Below are 20,001 nucleotides of genomic sequence, written 5' to 3' on the forward strand. Positions count from 1 at the left end.
CTTCTAATAGTCACGACTCACCCATAAAGGATTGAGGACCAGTAACGTTAAATGTTTGATTTGGAGTCTACAGCTGGACCTAAAGGTCTCCCCAACTAGCTCAGCTGGTAACCATGAGCTGAACTATATGAGACAACGTGGTCCCTGTTGTACGACCCCCACCAAGGCTAAAAGGTCTGTGGGGAAAGGATGGTTGCCTTTTAGAATTTAATGGTCAATAATCCCGGCAGCAGCAGGATGAGGCCCATAGATAGGCATACCACCCAAGAGCCTCAATTGGTGCAGTGAGGTGCAAGCTACCCAGACCCACACTGCCACCAGTAAAATTGTGGTGAGCAGGCTACCCAATAGGTTTAATGTTACCCACCACCCCCCGGTCTTTAAACCCATTGGCAGGGGAGCGTTAAATCAACAGAATGGAACCACGCAGTTCAGGAATCCCCCAGATCTGATCACAGACAATAATGTTTTAAACGCAGTTATACCTTCAAGATCTTGAACTTTCTTCATGTGGATCTTGAGTTGCTTCTTCAGCTTCTTCTCATTCTTCTCCTGTTTCTCTACCAGCTCTTTAAGGTCCTAGAATACAGAATTATATGTTTCATGGCAGCATTGTGATTGAGCTGGCAGGATTGACAGAGGATGATGCTTTGAATGCGGAGACTAGTGGGGTGAGGAGTCAGGACAAGGGGGACCGTATCAGGGTTCCGGGAGGGAGGGGGAAGGGGTGAGGGCAGATCTATGGGAGATGGGCCAAACCCAGTCGAGTGCCCTGTTAACCACTGCTGGGGGGGAACCTCGTTTAATAAAAAAAGCATCCATGTCAGAAGCACCATTTTTGAAGGTGGCATCATCAGAACAGATGCAATAGAGGGGGAGGAACTGGGAGAATGGGATGGAGAACTTACAGGAAGCAGGGAGTGAGGAGCTGTAGTTGAGGTAGCAGTGGGAATCGGTGTATTTGTAATGAATATTGGTGGTCAGTCTATCACCAGAAATGGAGATAAAGAGGTTAAGGAGGGAAAGTGAAATGTTGGAAATGGACTATGTGAAGAGGTTGTTTAAATTAACAAAAAGCTGTGGTAAATAAGTGATTGTTTAAATTAACACAAAGCTACAGAAATATACTATACTCCAGAGTGTATTATGGTCTACTTAAATCTAAGTATAAGTCTGAATGCCACTGCAGGCACCAGGACTGGCATTCTTACCAGATTCTCATTGGTGAGGCGCGTGATCTCCTGTTGCACATTATATTCAATGCGTGCTTCTGGAGACATCTGTAGGGTCTGTGTGAGGATTTGCTGCTGCTTTTCCATTTCCTCCTTCAGACCCTCGATCTGAGCCTGCATTCTTTCCACCTCCTCCTCGTGCTGTCTGATTTGAGTCTGCAACTGTGTCTCCAGAAGCCTGTGACACAATAGCATCAAATTAGAAAACGCCACCTGGAAACACTGGTCCCAAAGGTTTCTTTCTTAATACACTACCTTTTTTCCTTTATCAAAATAGATAAAGCTTTTGATTCATTATTGTGAGTTTGTGTTACTTAACCAAGTAACCAGTTCTAACTTCACATCGAAGTCCACTAATAATTTACTGTATTACAACGAACACATGGCGTAGTGGTATTATCACTGAACTTGTAATCCAGGCACCCAGTGTAATGCTCCACGGAGGTGGGCTTGAATCCCGCCATGGCAAATGGGAAAATTTGAATTCAGTAAAAATCTGGAATTAGAAGTGTAATGATAACCATAAAACCATTGTCAATAGTTTTTTTAAAAAACAACAAATTTCCTTTAGGAAAGGAAAATTTGTCATCCAGATCCACAGCCAAGTGGCTGTCTCTTAAATGCCCTCTGAAATGCCACTACAATGTGAAAGGTTGGGTGATCTACAGTGATTGATTCGTTTTTGTTTTGTTCTTTCTTTCATGGGATGTAACCAGCATTTATTGTCCTTCCCTGACTACCCTTGAACGGAGAGGCCTCAGGCTGGGCCATTTCAGAGGGCAGTTAAGTGGCAACCATATTGCTGTGGATCTGGAGTCTCATGTTGGTCAGATCAGGTAGGAATGACATATTTCCTCCCCCCCAAGGACATTAGTGAACTAGATGGGTTTCTGGAACAATCAATATTCAGAGTCATTGAATCCTAGAATTTACAGTGCAGAAAGAGACCATGCAGCCCATCAAGTCTACACCAGTCCTTGAAAGAGCACACTACTTAAGTCCATACCTCCACCCTATCCCTGGAACACAGTAACCCCATCTAACATTTGGACACTAATGGGGCAATTTAGCATGGCCAATCCACCTAACCTGCACATCTTTGAACTGTGGGAGGAAACTGGAGCACCTGGTGGAAACCCACACAGACATATGGGGAAAGTGCCCGAGGCCGGGGTCCCTGGAGCGGAGGGGCATCAATGCTAACCACCGTGCTGCCCCACGGTCACCATTACTAGTTCCATATTCCAGATTTTGTTAACGGAATTTATATTCCACCAGCTGCTGTGGTGGGATTTGAACTCGTATCGCCAGAACATTACTCTGGGCCTCTGGAGTACTAGTTCAGTGGCGTTACCACTACACCACCATCTTCTCATGATCTTCTCAAGGAGCAGAACAGCTGGACAAATAGGACATTTTTCAACCACAGATAAGTTGATGACCATTTTGATGTGCTTCTGCGACATAAAATACAACTAAAATTCACATGTATTTCTTCCTTTCTTTCTCCCTTTACTATCTGACAAGATGACAGGAAAGTGGCTTTCAGCCATCAGAAACCATTAACAATACTCTTCTTTTTAAGTCATAGGCACTGAAGCAAATTGTAGAACATGTTAGTGATATCCTGGTTGAAATCAACCAAGTATTAGCAGTGGTCTTATTAAATCTGGTTCTACAACAGGTTATAGACAGCGCTTAGAAACAACATAGGCATCATTAGAGCAGAGAAGGTTGAGCGGAGATTTGCCAGAGGTGTTCAAAAAAGCCTCAGAGAAGGGGCTAAAACTGTTCCCATTGGCAGAGAGAACCAGAGAGCACATGATGACTAACAAAGGAACCAGAGCAACATGCAGAAAATCTTTTCCACAGCAAGTGGTTAGAATCTAGAATGCACTGCCAGCTTGACAGAGGCGGATTCAATTGTGGTTTTCAAAAGGGAATTAGAAAAGTACTGAAAAGAAAATAATTTCAGGGCTTTGTGGAAAGGGCGGGGAGTGGGATTAGCTGGATTCCTCTTGTAGAGAACTGGCATGCTTTTGATAAGCCAAAAAACTCCTTCTGTTCTCAAAATCTAGAATCCTATGATTCTATTCCTTCATTACAGAAGGCATTCAAATCTTACAAATGGCTGTTTTCCAGCCATTATTTTTTTTAAAAAAGCTAAACCCTCTAGTTAAATAATAATTAATATAATTAATTAATAATTGCTTATTGTCACAAGTAGGCTTCAATGAAGTTACTGTGAAAAGCCCCGAGTCGCCACATTCCGGCGCCTGTTCGGGGAGGCTGGTACGAGAATTGAACCTGCGCTGCTGGCATTGTTCTGCTTTACAAGCCAGCTGTTTAGCTCACTGTGCTCAACCAGCCCCTCAGTTCCACAGTTGTGTCCACACTACAGTACAATGTCCAAGTGGTCAGTCTTCATGCATGACCCTCGATATTTTTCATCAACAGGTTATTCTACTGTGATAGGCACTGCAAGTGAAACCAATCCTGCTCTTCACCAATATTGCTGATGGAACCATCAATTCATCAGACACGTGTTTCCGAAGTGAATCTAGGCTTTAATCGACTTACTTCGGAGCCAGCCTGTTACCTGTTGATGAACTCGAAGTGACCCAGGCTGACTCTGGACACGGATACTTATACAGCTGCACTAGGGGGAGGAGTCATGGGCGGAACCAAAGGTGGAGCCCAGTACAAGTTCCTCAGTGCTCCCAGCGCTACTCCCCCTAGTGGTAGGATGGTGCTCCTGCGCTTACAATAACTGTGAATTATTATATACATTCATATAATACATTCACCACAATTGCTACATTGCAATCTATCCACTAACGCTTAGAGAATAACCAAGTACCACTGTTATTCAATTCAGACCCGTTTGCTCAGTTCCACACTGTGAAAATACCTACAGCAAATGTAAGTATTATGATCTTTAAAAATATTTCAATATACCTCTAAACTCCTGTGGGATTAGGAACACCCTGAATTACTGCATAGTAAATAACCACATGAACATTATCCCTTTTGTTTAGCAGTGCCAAAGCTGAATAGCAAAGGTGTGGTGCAAAGTTTTCCAGACATCCCAAATGCTTTCAAAAATATAATAACCATTTATTTTCATACAATCAAGCAGAAATCAAATTCTTCCCAACACCCTCACATCTTGCAGATATTTAATACAAAAGGCAAACAAAGATTTGACCTGGCAACTTCCTTCAGGCCTTGATAAGCCAGGCCGAGCTCGCCATCTTCATTGAGGTATCGCCAGTCCTCAGCCTGGCTGGAAATGAATGACAGAAGAAAGGAAGCGGGAATAGAAGAGAGAAAAAAGCAAAAGGGTAATTCAGAAAGAACAAAGACAGTAATAACATAGGAAGCAAGAGTTAAATAGAAAACAGGAATAAGTGGCAACATTCTCGTTTTTTTTCCTTTCTCTCCAAGGGAAGTATAATAACTTTACTTGTTTTCAACATGATCTATGGGTAAGATTCCAGCTTTGGGGATATCTTCCTTTCCATTTCCTTTCTGCCAAACAGTACTTGCCAATAACATTCCCTCCAATTCTTTTCATGGAGTGTACAGGTGGTTTGAGTGTACAAAGGGGTTGACTTGTGCATGGCCTGCATGCAAATTTACAGGTTACTGCCTGGTCATGCTGATTAAAGGCAACATTGCTTGCCAATATTTATAGAATTAAATTACAAATGATAAATTCAGCATTCTGCATCTCTAAGACAGAACACCACGCACAGGATTCTCAGTTTGGGAGACTATGGGCTGGATTCTCGGATTCTGGGACTATGTCCTCATGCCGGCGTGGGAACGGTGGCGTGAGAAGTCAGGAAAACTGGTGCAGAACAGCCACTGATTCCCCGTTTTGCTGGGGGCTAGCGTAGGACGACAGCGTAGAGCACCGGGCTCTAGCTGCGGATACGCCCCGGAGAATTGCCGAGTCTGTGGCCACACATTTTTTGAACAGTAAGCAGCAATTTAGCAAGGCCAATCCACCAAATCAGCACATATTTGGACTGTGGGGGGAAACCGGAGCCCCCGGAAGAAACCCACACTGACAGGGGGAGAATGTGCAAATTCCACATAGTCACCCAAGGCCGGAATTGAAACTGGGTCCCTGATACGATAAGGCAGCAATGCTAACCATTGTGCCACCTTACTGCCCCATGGCCTCCTGACCATGTCAAAAGCAGTTAAGTGCTTTCTGCTGAGAGAAAGAGGACATGAAAGCACTTAGACCCGTAAGTCCATAAGGCATGGGAGCAGAATTAGGCCACTTGGCCCATCGAGTGTGCTCTGCCATTCAATCATGGCTGATATTTCCTCATACCCATTCTCCTGCCTTCTCCCCATAATCCCTCATCCCCTGAATAATCAAGAACCTATCTATCTCTGTCTTAAAGACACTCATTGAATTGGCCTCCACAGCCTTCTGCGGCAAAGAGTTCCACAGAGTCACCACCCTCTGGGTGAAACAATTCCTCCTCATCTCTGTTTTAAAGGATCGTCCCTTTAATCAGAGATGGTGTCCTTGGTTCTATTTTTCCTACACGTGGAAACATCCTCTCCACGTCCACTCTATCCAGGCCTCTCAGTATCTTGTACGTTTCAATAAGATCCCCTCTCATCTTTCTAAACTCCAACGAGTACAGACCCAGACCTCAAACGTTCCTCATACGACAAGTTTTTCATTCCAGAGATCATTCTTGTGAACCTCCTTTGGACCCTTTCCCAGGCCAGCACATCCTTCCTTAGCTATGGGGCCCAAAACTGCTCACAATATTCCAAATTGGGTCTGACCAGAGCCGTATACAGCCTCAGAAGTATATCCCTGGTCTTGTATTCTAGTCCTCTTGACATGAATGCTAACATTTCATTTGCCTTCTTAACTGCTGACTGAACCTGCACATTAACCTTAAGAGAATCGTGAACAAGGACTCCCAAGTCCCTTTGTGCTTCTGCGTTCCGAAGCATTTCCCCACTTAGAAAATATGCCTAGATTCCTCCTCCCAAAGTGCATAATCTCACACTTTTCCACATTGCATTTCATTTGCCACTTCATTACCTATTCTCCTAACTTGTCCAAGTCCATCTGCAGCCCTCCTGCTTCCTCAATACTACCTGTCCCTCTACAAATCTTTGTATCATCTGCAAACTTAGCAACAGTGCCTTCAGTACCTTCTTCCAGATCATTAATGTACATTGTAAAAAGTTGTGGTCCCAGCACAGACCCCTGAGGCACACCACTAGTCACCGGCTGCCATCCTGAAAAAGACCCCTTTATCCCCACTCTTTGCCTTCTGCCAGTCAGCCAATCCTCTATCCATGCCAGGATCTTACCCTTAACACCATGGGCTTTTAACTTATTTAACAGTCTCCTATGCGGCACCTTGTCAAAGGCCTTCTGGAAATCTAAATAAATCACGCCCACTGATTCTCCTTTGTCTAACTTCCTTGTTACCGCCTCAAAGAACTCAAACAGATTTGTCAGACACGACCTCCCTTTGACAAAGCCGTGCTGATTCAGTCCTATTTAACCATGCACTTCCAAGTGCTTCGCAATCTCATCTTTAATAATGGACTCTAAAATCTTACCAATGACCGAAGTCAGGCTAACCGACCTATAATTTCCCTCTTCTGCCTCCCTCCCTTCTTAAATAGCGGTGTTACATTAGCCACCTACCAGTCCTCTGGGACCCTTCCTGCCTCCAGTGGTCCCTGAAAGATCACCACCAATGCCTCCACAATTTCCTCAGCTATCTCTTTTAGGACCCTGGGGTGTAGGCCATCCGGTCCAGGTGACTTATCCACCTTCAGACCTTTCAGTTTCCCCAGAACCTTCTCCTTAGTAATGGTCACTGCACTCATCTCTGCCCCCTGGTTCTCCTGGAGCTCTGGCATCCCACTGGTATCTTCCACCATGAAGACTGATGCAAAGTAACTATTCAGTTAATCTGCCATTTCTTTGTTTCCCATTATTACTTCTCCAGCCACATTTTCTAGTGGTCCAATGTCTATATTTGCCTCCCTCTTACCTTTTATATATTGAAAAAATCTCTTCCTATCTTCCTTTATATTACTAGCCAGCTTGCACTCGTACTTCATCTTCTCCCACCCCTATTGCTTTTTTAGTTGTCCTCTCCTCGTGTTTAAAGGCTTCCCAATCCTCTGGTTTCCCACTAATCCTCGCCACGTTGTTTGCCTTTCTTTAGCATTTATGCTGTCCTTGACATCCCACATCAGCCATGGATGCCTTGTCCTCCCCTTAGCATGTTTCCTCCTCCTTGGGTTGAATTTCTGTTGTGTCTCCCTAATAACCCACAAAAACTCCTGCCATTGCTGTTCCACTGTCTTCTCAGCTAGGCTCCTTCTCCAATCAACTCTGGCCAGCTCCTCCCTCATGTCTTTGCAGTTCCCCTTATTTAATTGTAATACTGTTACATCTCATTGCAGCTTCTCCCTCTCAAACTGCAGGGTAAATTTTATCATATTGTGGTCACTGCTCCCTAAGGGTTCCTTCACCTTAAGTTCCCTAATCAAGTCTGCCTCATTACACATCACCAAATCCAGAATTGCCTGTTCCCTAGTAGGCTCTGTGACGAGCTGCTCCAATAAACCATCTCTTCGACATTCCACAAATTCTATTTCTTGGGATCCACTACCAATCTGATTTTCCCAGTCCACCTGCATATTGAAGTTCCCCATTATTATAATATTGCCTTTTTTTTGTGCCTTTTCTATCTCCTGATTTATTTTCTGCCCCACAACCTGACTACTGCTAGGGGGCCTGTACATAACTCCCATCAGGGTCTTTTTACCTTAGGGATTCCTCAACTCTACCCACAGAGATTCTGTGCCTTCTGATCCTATATCGCTCCTTGCTATCGATTTCACTTCATTCCTTACCAACAATGCAACCCCGCCCCCTTTGCCCATCTGCCTGTCCTTTAAACAGGATATGTATCCTTGGATATTTAGATCCCAGCCCTGATCCCCTTGCAGCCACGTCTCTATGATGCCCACAACATTGTACCAGCCAATTTCCATGTGCGCAACAAGCTCATTTACCTTGTTCCGTGTACTGCGTGCATTTAGGTACAACACCCTCAATCCTCCATTGGCCACCTCCATTTTCACACTCTCCTCAGTCACTCTACCTGTACTGCGGCCCTTTTTGATTTTTGACTATGGCTTCTCTGCCTTACATTTTCCCCCTTACTGCTTTTTGTTTCTGGCCCCGTTTTACTTCCCTCCGACTTCCTACATTGGATCCCATCCGCCTGCCACATTAGTTTAAACCATCCCCAACAGCTATAGCAAACACCCCCCCAGGACATCAGTTCCAGTCCTGCGCAGGTGCAGACCGTCCGGTTTGTACTGGTCCTACCTCCCCCAGAACCGGTTCCAATGTCCCAGGAATTTGAATTCCCTCCCTCTTGCACCATCTCGAGCCATGCATTCATCCTATCTATCCTGACATTCCTACTCTGACTAGCTCGTGGCACTGGTAGCAATCCTGAGATTACTACCACTTAACTCCTTGATGGTTCTGAGATGAGGGGGTTTCTGATATGGAGGGGATCTCTGACGGAGCTGTCTGATTTGTGGTGGGTGGGTGGGAAGTCTGATAGACATAGTCTGATGGGGTAGTGGGGTGGGCAGGATGTGTATTGTCGGGGGACCCCCTCCGATGGACTTTGGGGACACTTACGTTAAATACTAATCCACTTGGTCCACTGCAAGGTCCACTGCATCAGAGCCATGCGGGCAAACACTTGCACCAATCTACGCCGTGTGAATAAGAACATAAGAACTAGGAGCAGGAGTAGGCCTTCCAGCTCCTCGAACTGCTCCGCCATTCAATAAGATCATGGCTGATATTTTATTGACTCAGCTCCACCTATCCACCTGCTCACCATAGCCTTTTATTTCTTTGCTGTTCAAAAATCTATCTACCTTTGCCTTAAACGAGGTAGCCTCAACTGTTTCACTGGGCAGGGAATTCCACAGTATTACAACCATGATGATGATGATGATTCGCTTTGGGTGAAGAAGTTCCTCCTCAACTCCGTCCTAAATTTACTCCCCCTTATTTATGCCCCCTAGATCTAGTTTCACCCACCAGTGGAAACCACCTCCCTGCTTCTATCTTAACTATTCCCTTCATAATTGTATACGTTTCTATCAAATCCCCCCCCTCATTCTTCCGAATTCCAATGAGTATGGACCCAGTCTACTCAGTCTCTCCTCATAAGCCAATCCTCTCAACTCCGGAATCAACCTAGTGCATCTCCTCTGCGCCCCCTCCAGTGCCAGTAGATTGTTTCTCAAGTAAGGAGATCAAAACTGTACATAGTACACCAGGTGTGGCCTCACCAGCGCCCTATACAGCTGCAACATAACATCTCTGTTTTTAAACTCCATCCCTCTAGCAATGAAGTACAAAATAGGGGCTGGTTTAGCACAGGGCTAAATCACTGCCTTTGAAAGCAGACCAAGGCAGGCCAGCAGCACGGTTCAATTCCCGTACCAGCCTCTCCGAACAGGCGCCAATATGTGGCGACTGTGGATGCGGCAAATGGGGCTTTTCACAGTAACTTCATTTGAAGCCTACTTGTGACAATAAGCAATTTTCATTTTCATTCCATTTGCCTTCTTAATTACCTGCTGCGCCTGCAAACCAACTTTTTGCGATTCGTGCACAAGGACACCCACGTCCCTCTGCACAGCAACATGCTGCAATTTTTTACCCTTTAAATAATAGTCCATTTTGCTGTTAATCCTCCCAAAATGGATGACCTCACATTTACTAACATTGTACTCCATCTGCTAGACCCTTTCCTACTCAGTTAAACTACCTGCATCCCTCTGCAAACTTTCAGTGTCCTCTGCATACTTTACAGTACCACTCATCTTAGTATCATCTGCGAACATTACACTTGGTCGCCAACTTCCGATCATCGATGTAAATTGTAAAAAATTGCGGTCCCAACACTAATCCCTGAGGCACACCACTAGCCACTGATCGCCAACCAGAAATACACCCATTGATCCCCACTCTTTTCTTTCTGTTAGTTAACCAATCCTCTATTCATCCAGGCCGAGAGGGCCAGAGCATCACGGATGCATGGATAATCCGGAGTCCAGCCCATTAACAGGATGCAAATGGGTTCAAATGACCCATTGACAACCCATCGCCGGCTGGGGTAGGAACCTTGATGCCGCCCCCAGCAGGAGACCCGAGCACCACAACGGGATTGGCGGGGAGGGGGGTGGGGTCTGCTAATAATATTTAAAATTAAAATTTTAAATGAGGTTCACACTCTTTTGGGCACAAATCTCGGAACATTGCTGGCAAGGGACGAGGAAAATCGGAAACCCAATCTCTCCGGGTGAGAACCATGTTTCCCAATTCTCATCCTCAATCCCATGGGTGACGAGGCTCAAGATTCCACCTATAATCTAGGAATTGCTTCCAATTCCTGAAATCCAATTCACTTAAGAATTCTCACAGCAGTAAAGAGAACTAACAGCGTCCCATCAGCCCGAGCTCTGTTCACACTGGAGTACAACATGTATTGTGCAAACACCAGTATATTATACTGCTCAGCCTTCTGTGAGACACCAGGCCCAGATCAAATTACTTCACCTGGTTCCTGTCGTGATAAAGTAGAAAACTTCTGGAGATGTGATTTAAAATGGGAAATCAATAGAGTAGAGACAGGGCGATGGTGTATAGATCAAAGAAACACCAACCTACCTGTTGGTCTCACATATACCATTGTAAGCCTCAATGACATCATCTTTCTCAGTATTTTCATTACTATTTATCCACTTGTATTCCTCAGTCACGTTGTCCTGCAATGGGAGAAATAAATGACTTATCTGATGTGACCAAACTCACTGAAATGATCCAAATACGCAGAAACGTGGTCTCAGTTTGGCACACAGGAAAAAAACACAAAGTCTATAGACAAAACAAGGCCACAGTTAGCAGACCATGGGCAAGATTTAGTTCCGAGCTTTAAGATCCCACTGACAGGCTGAAACGGGGGTCAGAAGCCGGCACCAAGTGGGAAACAGGCACTTGCCTGTGATTTTCTCCTAAAAGCCAGAGAGGGAGCTCACCGTCCAATGAAGGAAGGTGAGCAAGCTCTCAAAGCTAAAGTGCCAAGAGCTGGCCTTCGAGCTTGAAAGCATCAGCCGCATCTGGGGAGGGTGTGGTCTACCAGTACGTCACTAGACCTGGCTGGCGGAGTTTAAATTCAATTAAAATACATGCAAGGAATTGTAGCAAAAAACATGAAATTAAAGAGTCTTTATCCAAAGACCCAATTATTTTTTCCAATTAAGGGTCAATTTAGAGTGGCCAATCCACCTACCCTGCACATCTTTTGGGTTGTGGGGGAGAAACCCACGCAGACACGGGGAGAATGTGCAAACTCTACACGGACAGTGACCCAGGGCCGGGATTCGAACCCGGGTTCTCAGCGTCGTAGGTGACAATGCTAACCACTGTGCCGCCCTTTTGTCGAATATGTTTATGAGATTTTGTGGAGCAATACGTTGTGGAACCAATTGGGGACAAAGCTATTTTAGGCTTAGTATTGCATAATGAGGCTGGATTAATTATAATCATTAATAGCCTCACAAGTAGGCTTACGTCAACACTGCAATGAAATTACTGTGAAAATTCCCTAGTCGCCACACTCCGGCGCCTGTTCGGGTACACAGAGGGAGAATTTAGGATGTCCAATTCACCTAACAGCACTTCTTTCGGGACTTGTGGGTGGAAACTCACGCAGACACGGAGAACGTGCTGACTCCACACAGACAGTGACCCAAGCCGGGAATTGAACCCGGGGCCCTGGCGCTGTGAGGCAACAGTGCTAACCACTGTGCTACTGTGCCGCCCTTTATTAGTAACTAATAATCTTGAAAGCGACCCAGTCTAATCACAAACAAGGAACTTAAAATTAAACAAAGCCAATTACATAGGTATGAGAGGAGAACTGGTTCAGGCTGAATGTGCAAATAGACATTTGAAAGGTATGGCTATAAATAAAGTGAGAGATATTTAAAGAAGCAATTCCAGATGTTCAACTAAACTGACACAGGCCCATAGCTTCCTGGTTCCCCAGTGCCACACCTCAGAGGTTCCCACGTAAGGGTTTAACCTGGCAACAGCCCTGAAGTGCTAACTTCCCTGGACAATTGTGCTGGGCTGGGAACTGTCTGACAGGAGCGATTTAAACCGCTAACTTCAGATGGCCCTGCCAGTTTTACCCTGATAGTTACTCTGAAAGAGTTAGAAGAAAATCAGTTCTAATTCCAGAGTGTCTTTAAGCCAAAGATAGATAGGTTCTTGATTGATGAGGGGACTAGGGGTTATGGGGAGATGGCAGGAGAATGCGGATGAGAAAAATATCAGCCATGACTGAATGGCAGACTCGATGGGCCAAGTGACTTATTTATGCTCCTATGTCTTATGGTATTATGATCTAATCATCCAGACCCAGCCTCGCATGGGACACTCCCCACACACAACCCCCCAGCTGATCTCCAACCCCCCAGTCTGACCTGATCCTGCTTCCTGGTTTGACTTGACCCTTTCTGGTGCGACTCAACCAGATACGTCCTCTAGTCTGATCCCCCACCTCTATGGTGCTTCCTCACCAGAGCACCCCCCCTTCCTGTCGGACACCACCGCCCCCCACCAACATTCCTGATCTGATACCGACCCTCCACGACCAACCCCTTTCCCCCCCTCCAGTTAGACACGTTACTCTTTCTCCCCTGTCATAAACCCCACAAGGACCACCCGATCGATCTCCCCTTGGGGCTCGTTGTGTACGAGCTCCCCTGCTGAGGGGACTTGGACTGTTGCTTATTTGCTGCATTTCCTCGCTGTGAATAGGAAATAGACTACTTTTGACTCACATTTTCGGGGTTCCTCGTCGATTACAATATTCGCGGTGGATAAAACCGAACTACAGGTGGCGCTGCTAGATCCCAGACTACGACTGCATCTCAACAGTCCTCCCCAGTAATAGCGTTCGCCCTGAGAAAACAGCACATGTGCTCCACATACCGAGCCCAGTCTTCCACACTCGTGCCTAAAGCATCGAGTCTACTGAAGAGCGGCATTTGTGCAACTTGCTCCTCTGTGTTGAGATGCAGTCATAGTCTGGGTGTCTGACCGCCTGTGGGGCCCCCACTTTCAATGTCATAAAGAGCTTAACCTACCCTGTAGCCCCAGACTCCGAGACGTTTGATGAAGTGATGGTGCTCGTAAGAAACCACTATGACCCCCAAGTTATCGGTCACTGCCCAAAGATTCAATATGGCCAAGAGAACCACAGCGGAGTCATGCTGAGTTTCTGTGGTACTTTCACAAACTGCCAGAACACTGTGACTACGGGCCATCCCTACCAGAGGTGCTGTGACACCATCTTCTGTGCCGAGTTAACAAATTGGTGACCCAGTGGAAATTGCTGGCCGAACCATCTTTGGACCTAAAAAAGGCCACTGAGTTCTCCCTCGCATGACAGAGCACGGAGGAGTCCACGAGTTTCAGCGTACATCAGAAATGGAGATGAATAGCATAGGACGAGTGGCGCCCTTAGGAACAGAACCTCGGAGACCCACCCCTCGCCTGAACACCATCGGGGTCGGGTCCATTAGCCGAGGGCCATTGCAGCAAGATGGGACTTCTCCCCTGCACCACTGGAGGAGGACTTAGAGATGTGCGGCACCTGTAGCCGGAGAAACTGCAGGGACCAGCAATGCCAGGTCAGCCAACAAGCGCGACGTCCTGGTTGAGAGAGGCCCCACCTAGAGGCAGGACCCCCCATCTGGAGCAACCCAACGAAGATGAGGGCATGCAGCTGAATTGCATCGCTGTGCATTAGCCCATCAAAGTCATCATTCAAGTGAATGGCCAACCACTCAATGAAACTGGATGTGAGGGCTGTTGTCTCAGTGATAGGATCGCAGATGTACAGGTGGCGGAATGTGGCAACTTGGGGCTTTTCACAGTATCTTCATTGAAGCCTACTTGTGACAATATGCGATTATTAGAGAGTCATGAAGAACATCCTCAAAGGACTAATGTGAGTGACAGTTTACTTGGCTAACATCTTGGTCACAGGAGCCACCGAACAGGAGTACCTGAGGAACTTGGAAGAAGTCCTTAGTCGGTTTTCTGCCTTAAGAGCCGAAAATTAATTTTTATGCAAAAGTGACACCATACCTCAGATACCGTGTCAATCGAGCAATCGAACAAGCTCCCAGACCTGAGACTGCAACCGAATTGCAGTCGTTCTTAGGACTCCTGAATTATGATGGGAAATGCATCCCTAACTTGGTGACTATCCTCACACTACTGCTTGCGCTATTGATAAAACACCGGGAGTGGGCATGGAGAGCGCTGCAAGAAGTAGTCTTCGCCAAGGTGAATGAGCGACTGTTGTCATCAGGGTGTTGACCCACTATAACCCCCGAAAGCTCCTCTTGTGATGCCCGCCCATACAGAATCTTGGCGGTGTTATCCCACTGCATGGACGAAGGAACAAAGAGACTGAGAGCCTACGCAGCACGGACTTTGGCCGCAGCGGAGCGCAACTATGCTCAGATTGAGAATCAAGGGCTGGACATCGTTTTTGGGATGAAGGAATTCCACTAGTATGTATATGGGTTTCGTTTCACCGTCATAACGGACCACAAGCCATTGCTCATAATTTTAAGAAGAGGACAAGGCGATTATGCCACCTGCCCAGAAGCAGCACTGGGCCCTATTGTAACCGGCATATGATTAAGTCTTTGAGCATGGGTGTTTAATGGGTGTTTCTCTGGTTGGCAATCAGTAGCTAGTGGTGTCCTTCAGGGATCAGTGTTGGGCCCACAATTGTTCACAATTTACATTGATGATTTGGAGTTGGGGACCAAGGGCAATGTGTCCAAGTTTGCAGACGACACTAAGATGAGTGGTAAAGCGAAAAGTGCAGAGGATACTGGAAGTCTGCAGAGGGATTTGGATAGGTTAAGTGAATGGGCTCGGGTCTGGCAGATGGAATACAATGTTGACAAATGTGAGGTTATCCATTTTGGTAGGAATAACAGCAAAAGGGATTATTATTTAAATGATAAAATATTGAAACATGCTGCTGTGCAGACGGACCTGGACGTGCTAGTGCATGAGTCGCAAAAAGTTGGTTTACAAGTGCAACAGGTGATTAAGAAGGCAAATGGAATTTTGTCCTTCATTGCTAGAGGGATGGAGTTTAAGACTAGGGAGGTTATGTTGCAATTGTATAAGGTGTTAGTGAGGCCACACCTGGAGTATTGTGTTCAGTTTTGGTCTCCTTACTTGAGAAAGGACGTACTGGCACTGGAGGGTATGCAGAGGAGATTCACCAGGTTAATCCCAGAGCTGAAGGGGTTGGATTATGAGGAGAGGTTGAGTAGACTGGAACTGTACTCATTGGAATTTAGAAGGATGAGGGGGGAATCTTATAGAAACATATAAAATTATGAAGGGAATAGATAGGATAGATGCGGGCAGGTTGTTTCTACTGGCGGGTGAAAGCAGAACTAGGGGACATAGCCTCAAAATAAGGGAAAGTAGATTTAGGACTGAGTTTAGGAGGAACTTCTTCACCCAAAGGGTTGTGAATCTATGGAATTCCTTGCCCAGTGAAGCAGTTGAGGCTCCTTCATTAAATGTTTTAAAGATAAAGATAGATAGTTTTTTAAAGAATAAAGGGATTAAGGGTTATGGTGTTCGGGCCGGAAAGTGGAGCTGAGTCCACAAAAGATCAGCCATGATCTCATTAAATGGCAGAGCAGGCTCGAGGGGCCAGATGGCCTACACCTGCTCTGAGCTCTTATGTCCGTTGCCTGGGCATGCAGATCGTAGACGTGGATATTCTGAACAGGCTCCCTTTCCAGCATGAACCCCCCCCCTTCCCTGCCAATCACCATCTCCACCCAGGACTGACAAGGTCATATCGACCTTTAATGCAATGAAAGGCAATGAAATAAAACTCCAGAATGTTCACCCAATCCCATTTTCTAACGGTGAATATCGGTTTGCACCCCCCCCCCAAAGCGGGAATAATCCTGCCCTGTGCAGAATTTGTTCATCTCAGTCCACACATATCCATAGAATCTCCAATCCTGTTCACAATCAGATCTTCCTTCCAAGAATGAATTGACCCAGCCTTAGCTGACAGATTCTATACATATTCTACTGCAGCTCAGTTGGAGAAAGACAGAATGGAATTGGGGAAATTTCTCAACCCTAGCTTCATTTGGAAATTGGTTAAATTTAAGTCTGTCTCGCTTGAGTTCTGTGCTCACATGGGAACAATTAGCAAGTTTTAGTTCCAATTCTAACCATGTCAAAATGACAGCCACTTCAAGTTTTAGCTACTGTCATATTGTATTCAGTCCAATTACACAAGCAGAAATGTGGGATCTATTTGGAATACAAGAAAGCATGGAATGTAAAAAGAGTATTGGTACATTAGTAAAAGAATGCAGAGGCATTAGGAATGTTGCAAACACATTTACAAGGATTAACCTGAAAGTTAAGACTGGGGCCGGGAAAAGAAAAGGGCTCTTTATAATGATGTCCTGGTTTGATTAGGGTAGATGGAGATGAGGGACTACCAATTGTACCAGGTCAAAATGCAATCAAAAATACTTAACTTGAGGTTGGCTAAAGTCAATGAGTTGAAGGGGATTGGTCCCAAGTGGATTGGAATCAAAAGCTGGTCAGCAAAACTGCAACTGGACAATAAAATCCAGCGAAACTAATTATCCCAAAATATCTACTTTAATGAGGTCACTGACACATTTCTTCGAGGGGAGGGTATCCAAAGTTACAACATCCTGGTTGACTGAAGATACTAAAGTTATTATATGGAAAAAGGAGGCTTATGATAATTGTAGAGGGAATGCTTTACAGAATGAAGCAGAACATTGAAAGCAGAGAGAAAAGATTAACTGCTAACATAAACCTGTTAAAGTCAAATCATGCTTGATAACTTGATCAAGTCCTTTTGGTGAAGTCACAAAGAGGCTGAAAGTATTGTGGTTTTGTGACTCCTCAGATAATGAAGCAGTCCATGTCCAAATGCAGCAAGGCCTGGACAGTATCCAGGCTTGGGCTGATAAGTGGCAAGTTACATTTGCGTATCACAAATGCCAAGCAATGATCATCTCCTACAAGAGAGGATCTAACCATCAACTGTGGTGGAACTGTGGTGGATCAAGGCAATCCGTGAGGCTGGAGTTGCTTCGTGCCATGACTAACCTTTCGAAGCACTTCATGATGATGGATGTCAGAGCCACTGCACAATAGTCATTAAAGCACGCTGCTTGACCGCTTTTTGGTACAGTGATGATGGTCGTCTTCTTGAAGCAGATAGGGACCTCAGATTGTTGTAAAGAGAGGCTGAAGATGTCTGCGAATACCCCGCCAGCTGATCCATGCAAGACCTGAGTGCTCGTCCGGGTACCCCATCTGCGCCAGTGGCTTTCCGTGGATTGACCTTCAAGAAGGCTGCTCTGACATCTGCAGTAGTGATCTCAGATACAAGTTCATCCGCGGCTCATGGGATGGAGGGCTCGTTCTCGCTGACCTCTTGCTCAAAGCGGGCATAGAATGCGTTGAGCTCATCAGGGAGGGGTGCGTTGGAGCCGACGATTTTACATGCCTTCATCTTGTAGCCTGTTATGTCTTGCAGACCTTGCCATAGACGGCGGGGATCCAACTTGGAAATATATCGCCGCTCCTTCACTGTCGCTGGCGCAGCAATCTGGAACTCCCTCCCTGGAACTGCGGGTGTACCTATACCTCTAGGACTGCAGCGGTTCAAGAAGGCAACTCACTACCAGCTTCTGAAGGGCAACTAGGAATGGGCAATAAATGCTGGCCTAACCAGCGACGCCCACATCCCGTAAATGAATTTAAAAACTGTTGCATCAATGGAATTTCAAAAGGTGTTTTGCAAAGTACCACACAATAGATTTCTGAGCAAAGTTAAAATCTGTGGGACAAAGGGAAGAGTGCCACCTTGGATTTAACTTTTGGCTAAGAGGCAGAAAGTACAGAGTAGTGATTATTGGTTGTTTTCGGAGTGGAGGAAAACATATAGTCCCCAGGGGCAGATATTCAAATCTCTACTCTTTTCGTTATGCTAATGAGCTGTACTTGCATATAATTTCAAAATTTGCTCATGTTACAAAACTGGAAATGTGATTAACAATAAGGGCTGTAACAGATTTTAGGAGGGCGTGGACAGACTGGTAAAATGGGCACATGTCAAATGAAATTTAACGCAGAGAAGTAGAAACTGATGCATCGAGATGGGCAGAACGAAGAGCCGGAATATTAACTAAATTACACAGTTTTTAGGGCACAAAAAGACCTAGAGGGGTTTGCACACAAATCCTTGAAGGTACTAGAACATGTTGAAACGTTTGTCAAAGGCGGATGAGATATCTTGGATTTACTAATGGAGGAATTGAGTACAAAAGCAGGATAGTTATGCTAATCTTTATTAATTACAACATTGGTTAGGGCCTCAGCTGGGGTATTCTGTTCAATTTTTAGGAAGAATGGCAAAACCTTGTAGATGGTGCAGAGGAAATTTACTGAAATATGCAGAGGTGAGGGACTCCAGTAATGTGGAGAAACTGGAGGAGCAGGTTCGCACACGAGATTTGAAAGACGTGTTCACAGTCATGGATGCTTTCAATGGGGAAAGCTGTCAGTGGCAGAAGAATTGCAGTGCGCTTTGGAAAAGAAACCAAAGGTGAAATGGGGAAAGGTTCTGTGGCGAGTTGATGTGGTCGGCGAAACGTGCCTGAAAGGCTGGTGGAAGAATATTTAGTCATAACTTTCCAAAATGTAATTCAATAAATACTTGAAAGAACAAGATTGACAGGGGTCTGGGGAAAGAGGGGGAGTGGGGTTAATGAGATAGCTCCAGCAAAGAGTTGGCACAGGCTTGATGGTTTCAATTACCTCCTTTTGAGCTGTAAAATTCTTTGATTCTATGGAAGTGCCATGACGAGACTTCCGGTGACAGCCATGAGCTTAGCGGTCGCACTAAAGGTGGCCCCCACATGAAATCCTCAGTTACGACCTTTTAACTCCAGCAAACGGGCACCAAAAATATATACAACCCCCCAGCCTAACCACCCCCCCCTCCCGTTAACTGCACCGACGAGAAAACTTCAGGCACCCAGTTGAAAAGCCAGCAGAAATGAGGGGAGGGAAACCTCAGACTCGGAGCCGGCAGCCACACAAGGTGGCACGGAACCAGGAAAGGCCGACTCCACAGAGCTCCCAGCGCAGACCCAGACGCTGATGGACAGACTCATGGGCTCCATCACCTCCGAGCTCTAAAGACACAGGGAGGAGCTGAAAAGAGACCTCCCGGCAGCCGCCAAGGCAGCAGTGGTAGCTGCGACAGCCTCCATGACGGAAGCAATGGTCAAGATGGAGCAGAGGCTCGAGTCTTAGAAGGCAATGGTAAGATACCTTGAGAAGCCTGCGGGTCGAGTTCTAGTCGGTCGGGTTTGAGGGCTGATTCCATAGTCGTTTTCTTCTAGTTTCCTAAGACTATTAAATTGATGTGACCATCAATTCACAAGACACGTGGTTGGAAGTGAACAGTGGTTTTAATAGCCTTACAACAGAGCCTGCCTGCGACGTGATGAACTGGCAGGCAGGCTCACG

General features: G+C 45.7%; 1 protein-coding gene across 4 annotated transcripts in view; it reads right to left on the reverse strand.

The window, feature by feature from the left end:
- The window catches only part of myo5b (myosin VB), a 299,598-nt gene that overhangs the window by 30,499 nt on the left and 249,098 nt on the right, over nucleotides 1-20,001 (reverse strand). For 2 of the 4 annotated variants that reach the window (XM_038790508.1, XM_038790507.1), the window contains exons 29-32: nucleotides 11,011-11,108; nucleotides 4,441-4,518; nucleotides 1,212-1,410; nucleotides 486-579 (exon numbers count right to left, since the gene is read on the reverse strand). In XM_038790508.1, coding sequence (XP_038646436.1) covers nucleotides 486-579; nucleotides 1,212-1,410; nucleotides 4,441-4,518; nucleotides 11,011-11,108 — 469 coding nt within the window. The remainder of the gene's footprint in view (nucleotides 1-485; nucleotides 580-1,211; nucleotides 1,411-4,440; nucleotides 4,519-11,010; nucleotides 11,109-20,001) is intronic. The other 2 variants (XM_038790510.1, XM_038790509.1) reach the window with 1 other exon arrangement.

The sequence above is a fragment of the Scyliorhinus canicula genome, chromosome 3, assembly GCF_902713615.1.
Source record: "Scyliorhinus canicula chromosome 3, sScyCan1.1, whole genome shotgun sequence".
In the NCBI taxonomy this organism is placed as follows: Eukaryota; Metazoa; Chordata; class Chondrichthyes; order Carcharhiniformes; family Scyliorhinidae; genus Scyliorhinus; species Scyliorhinus canicula.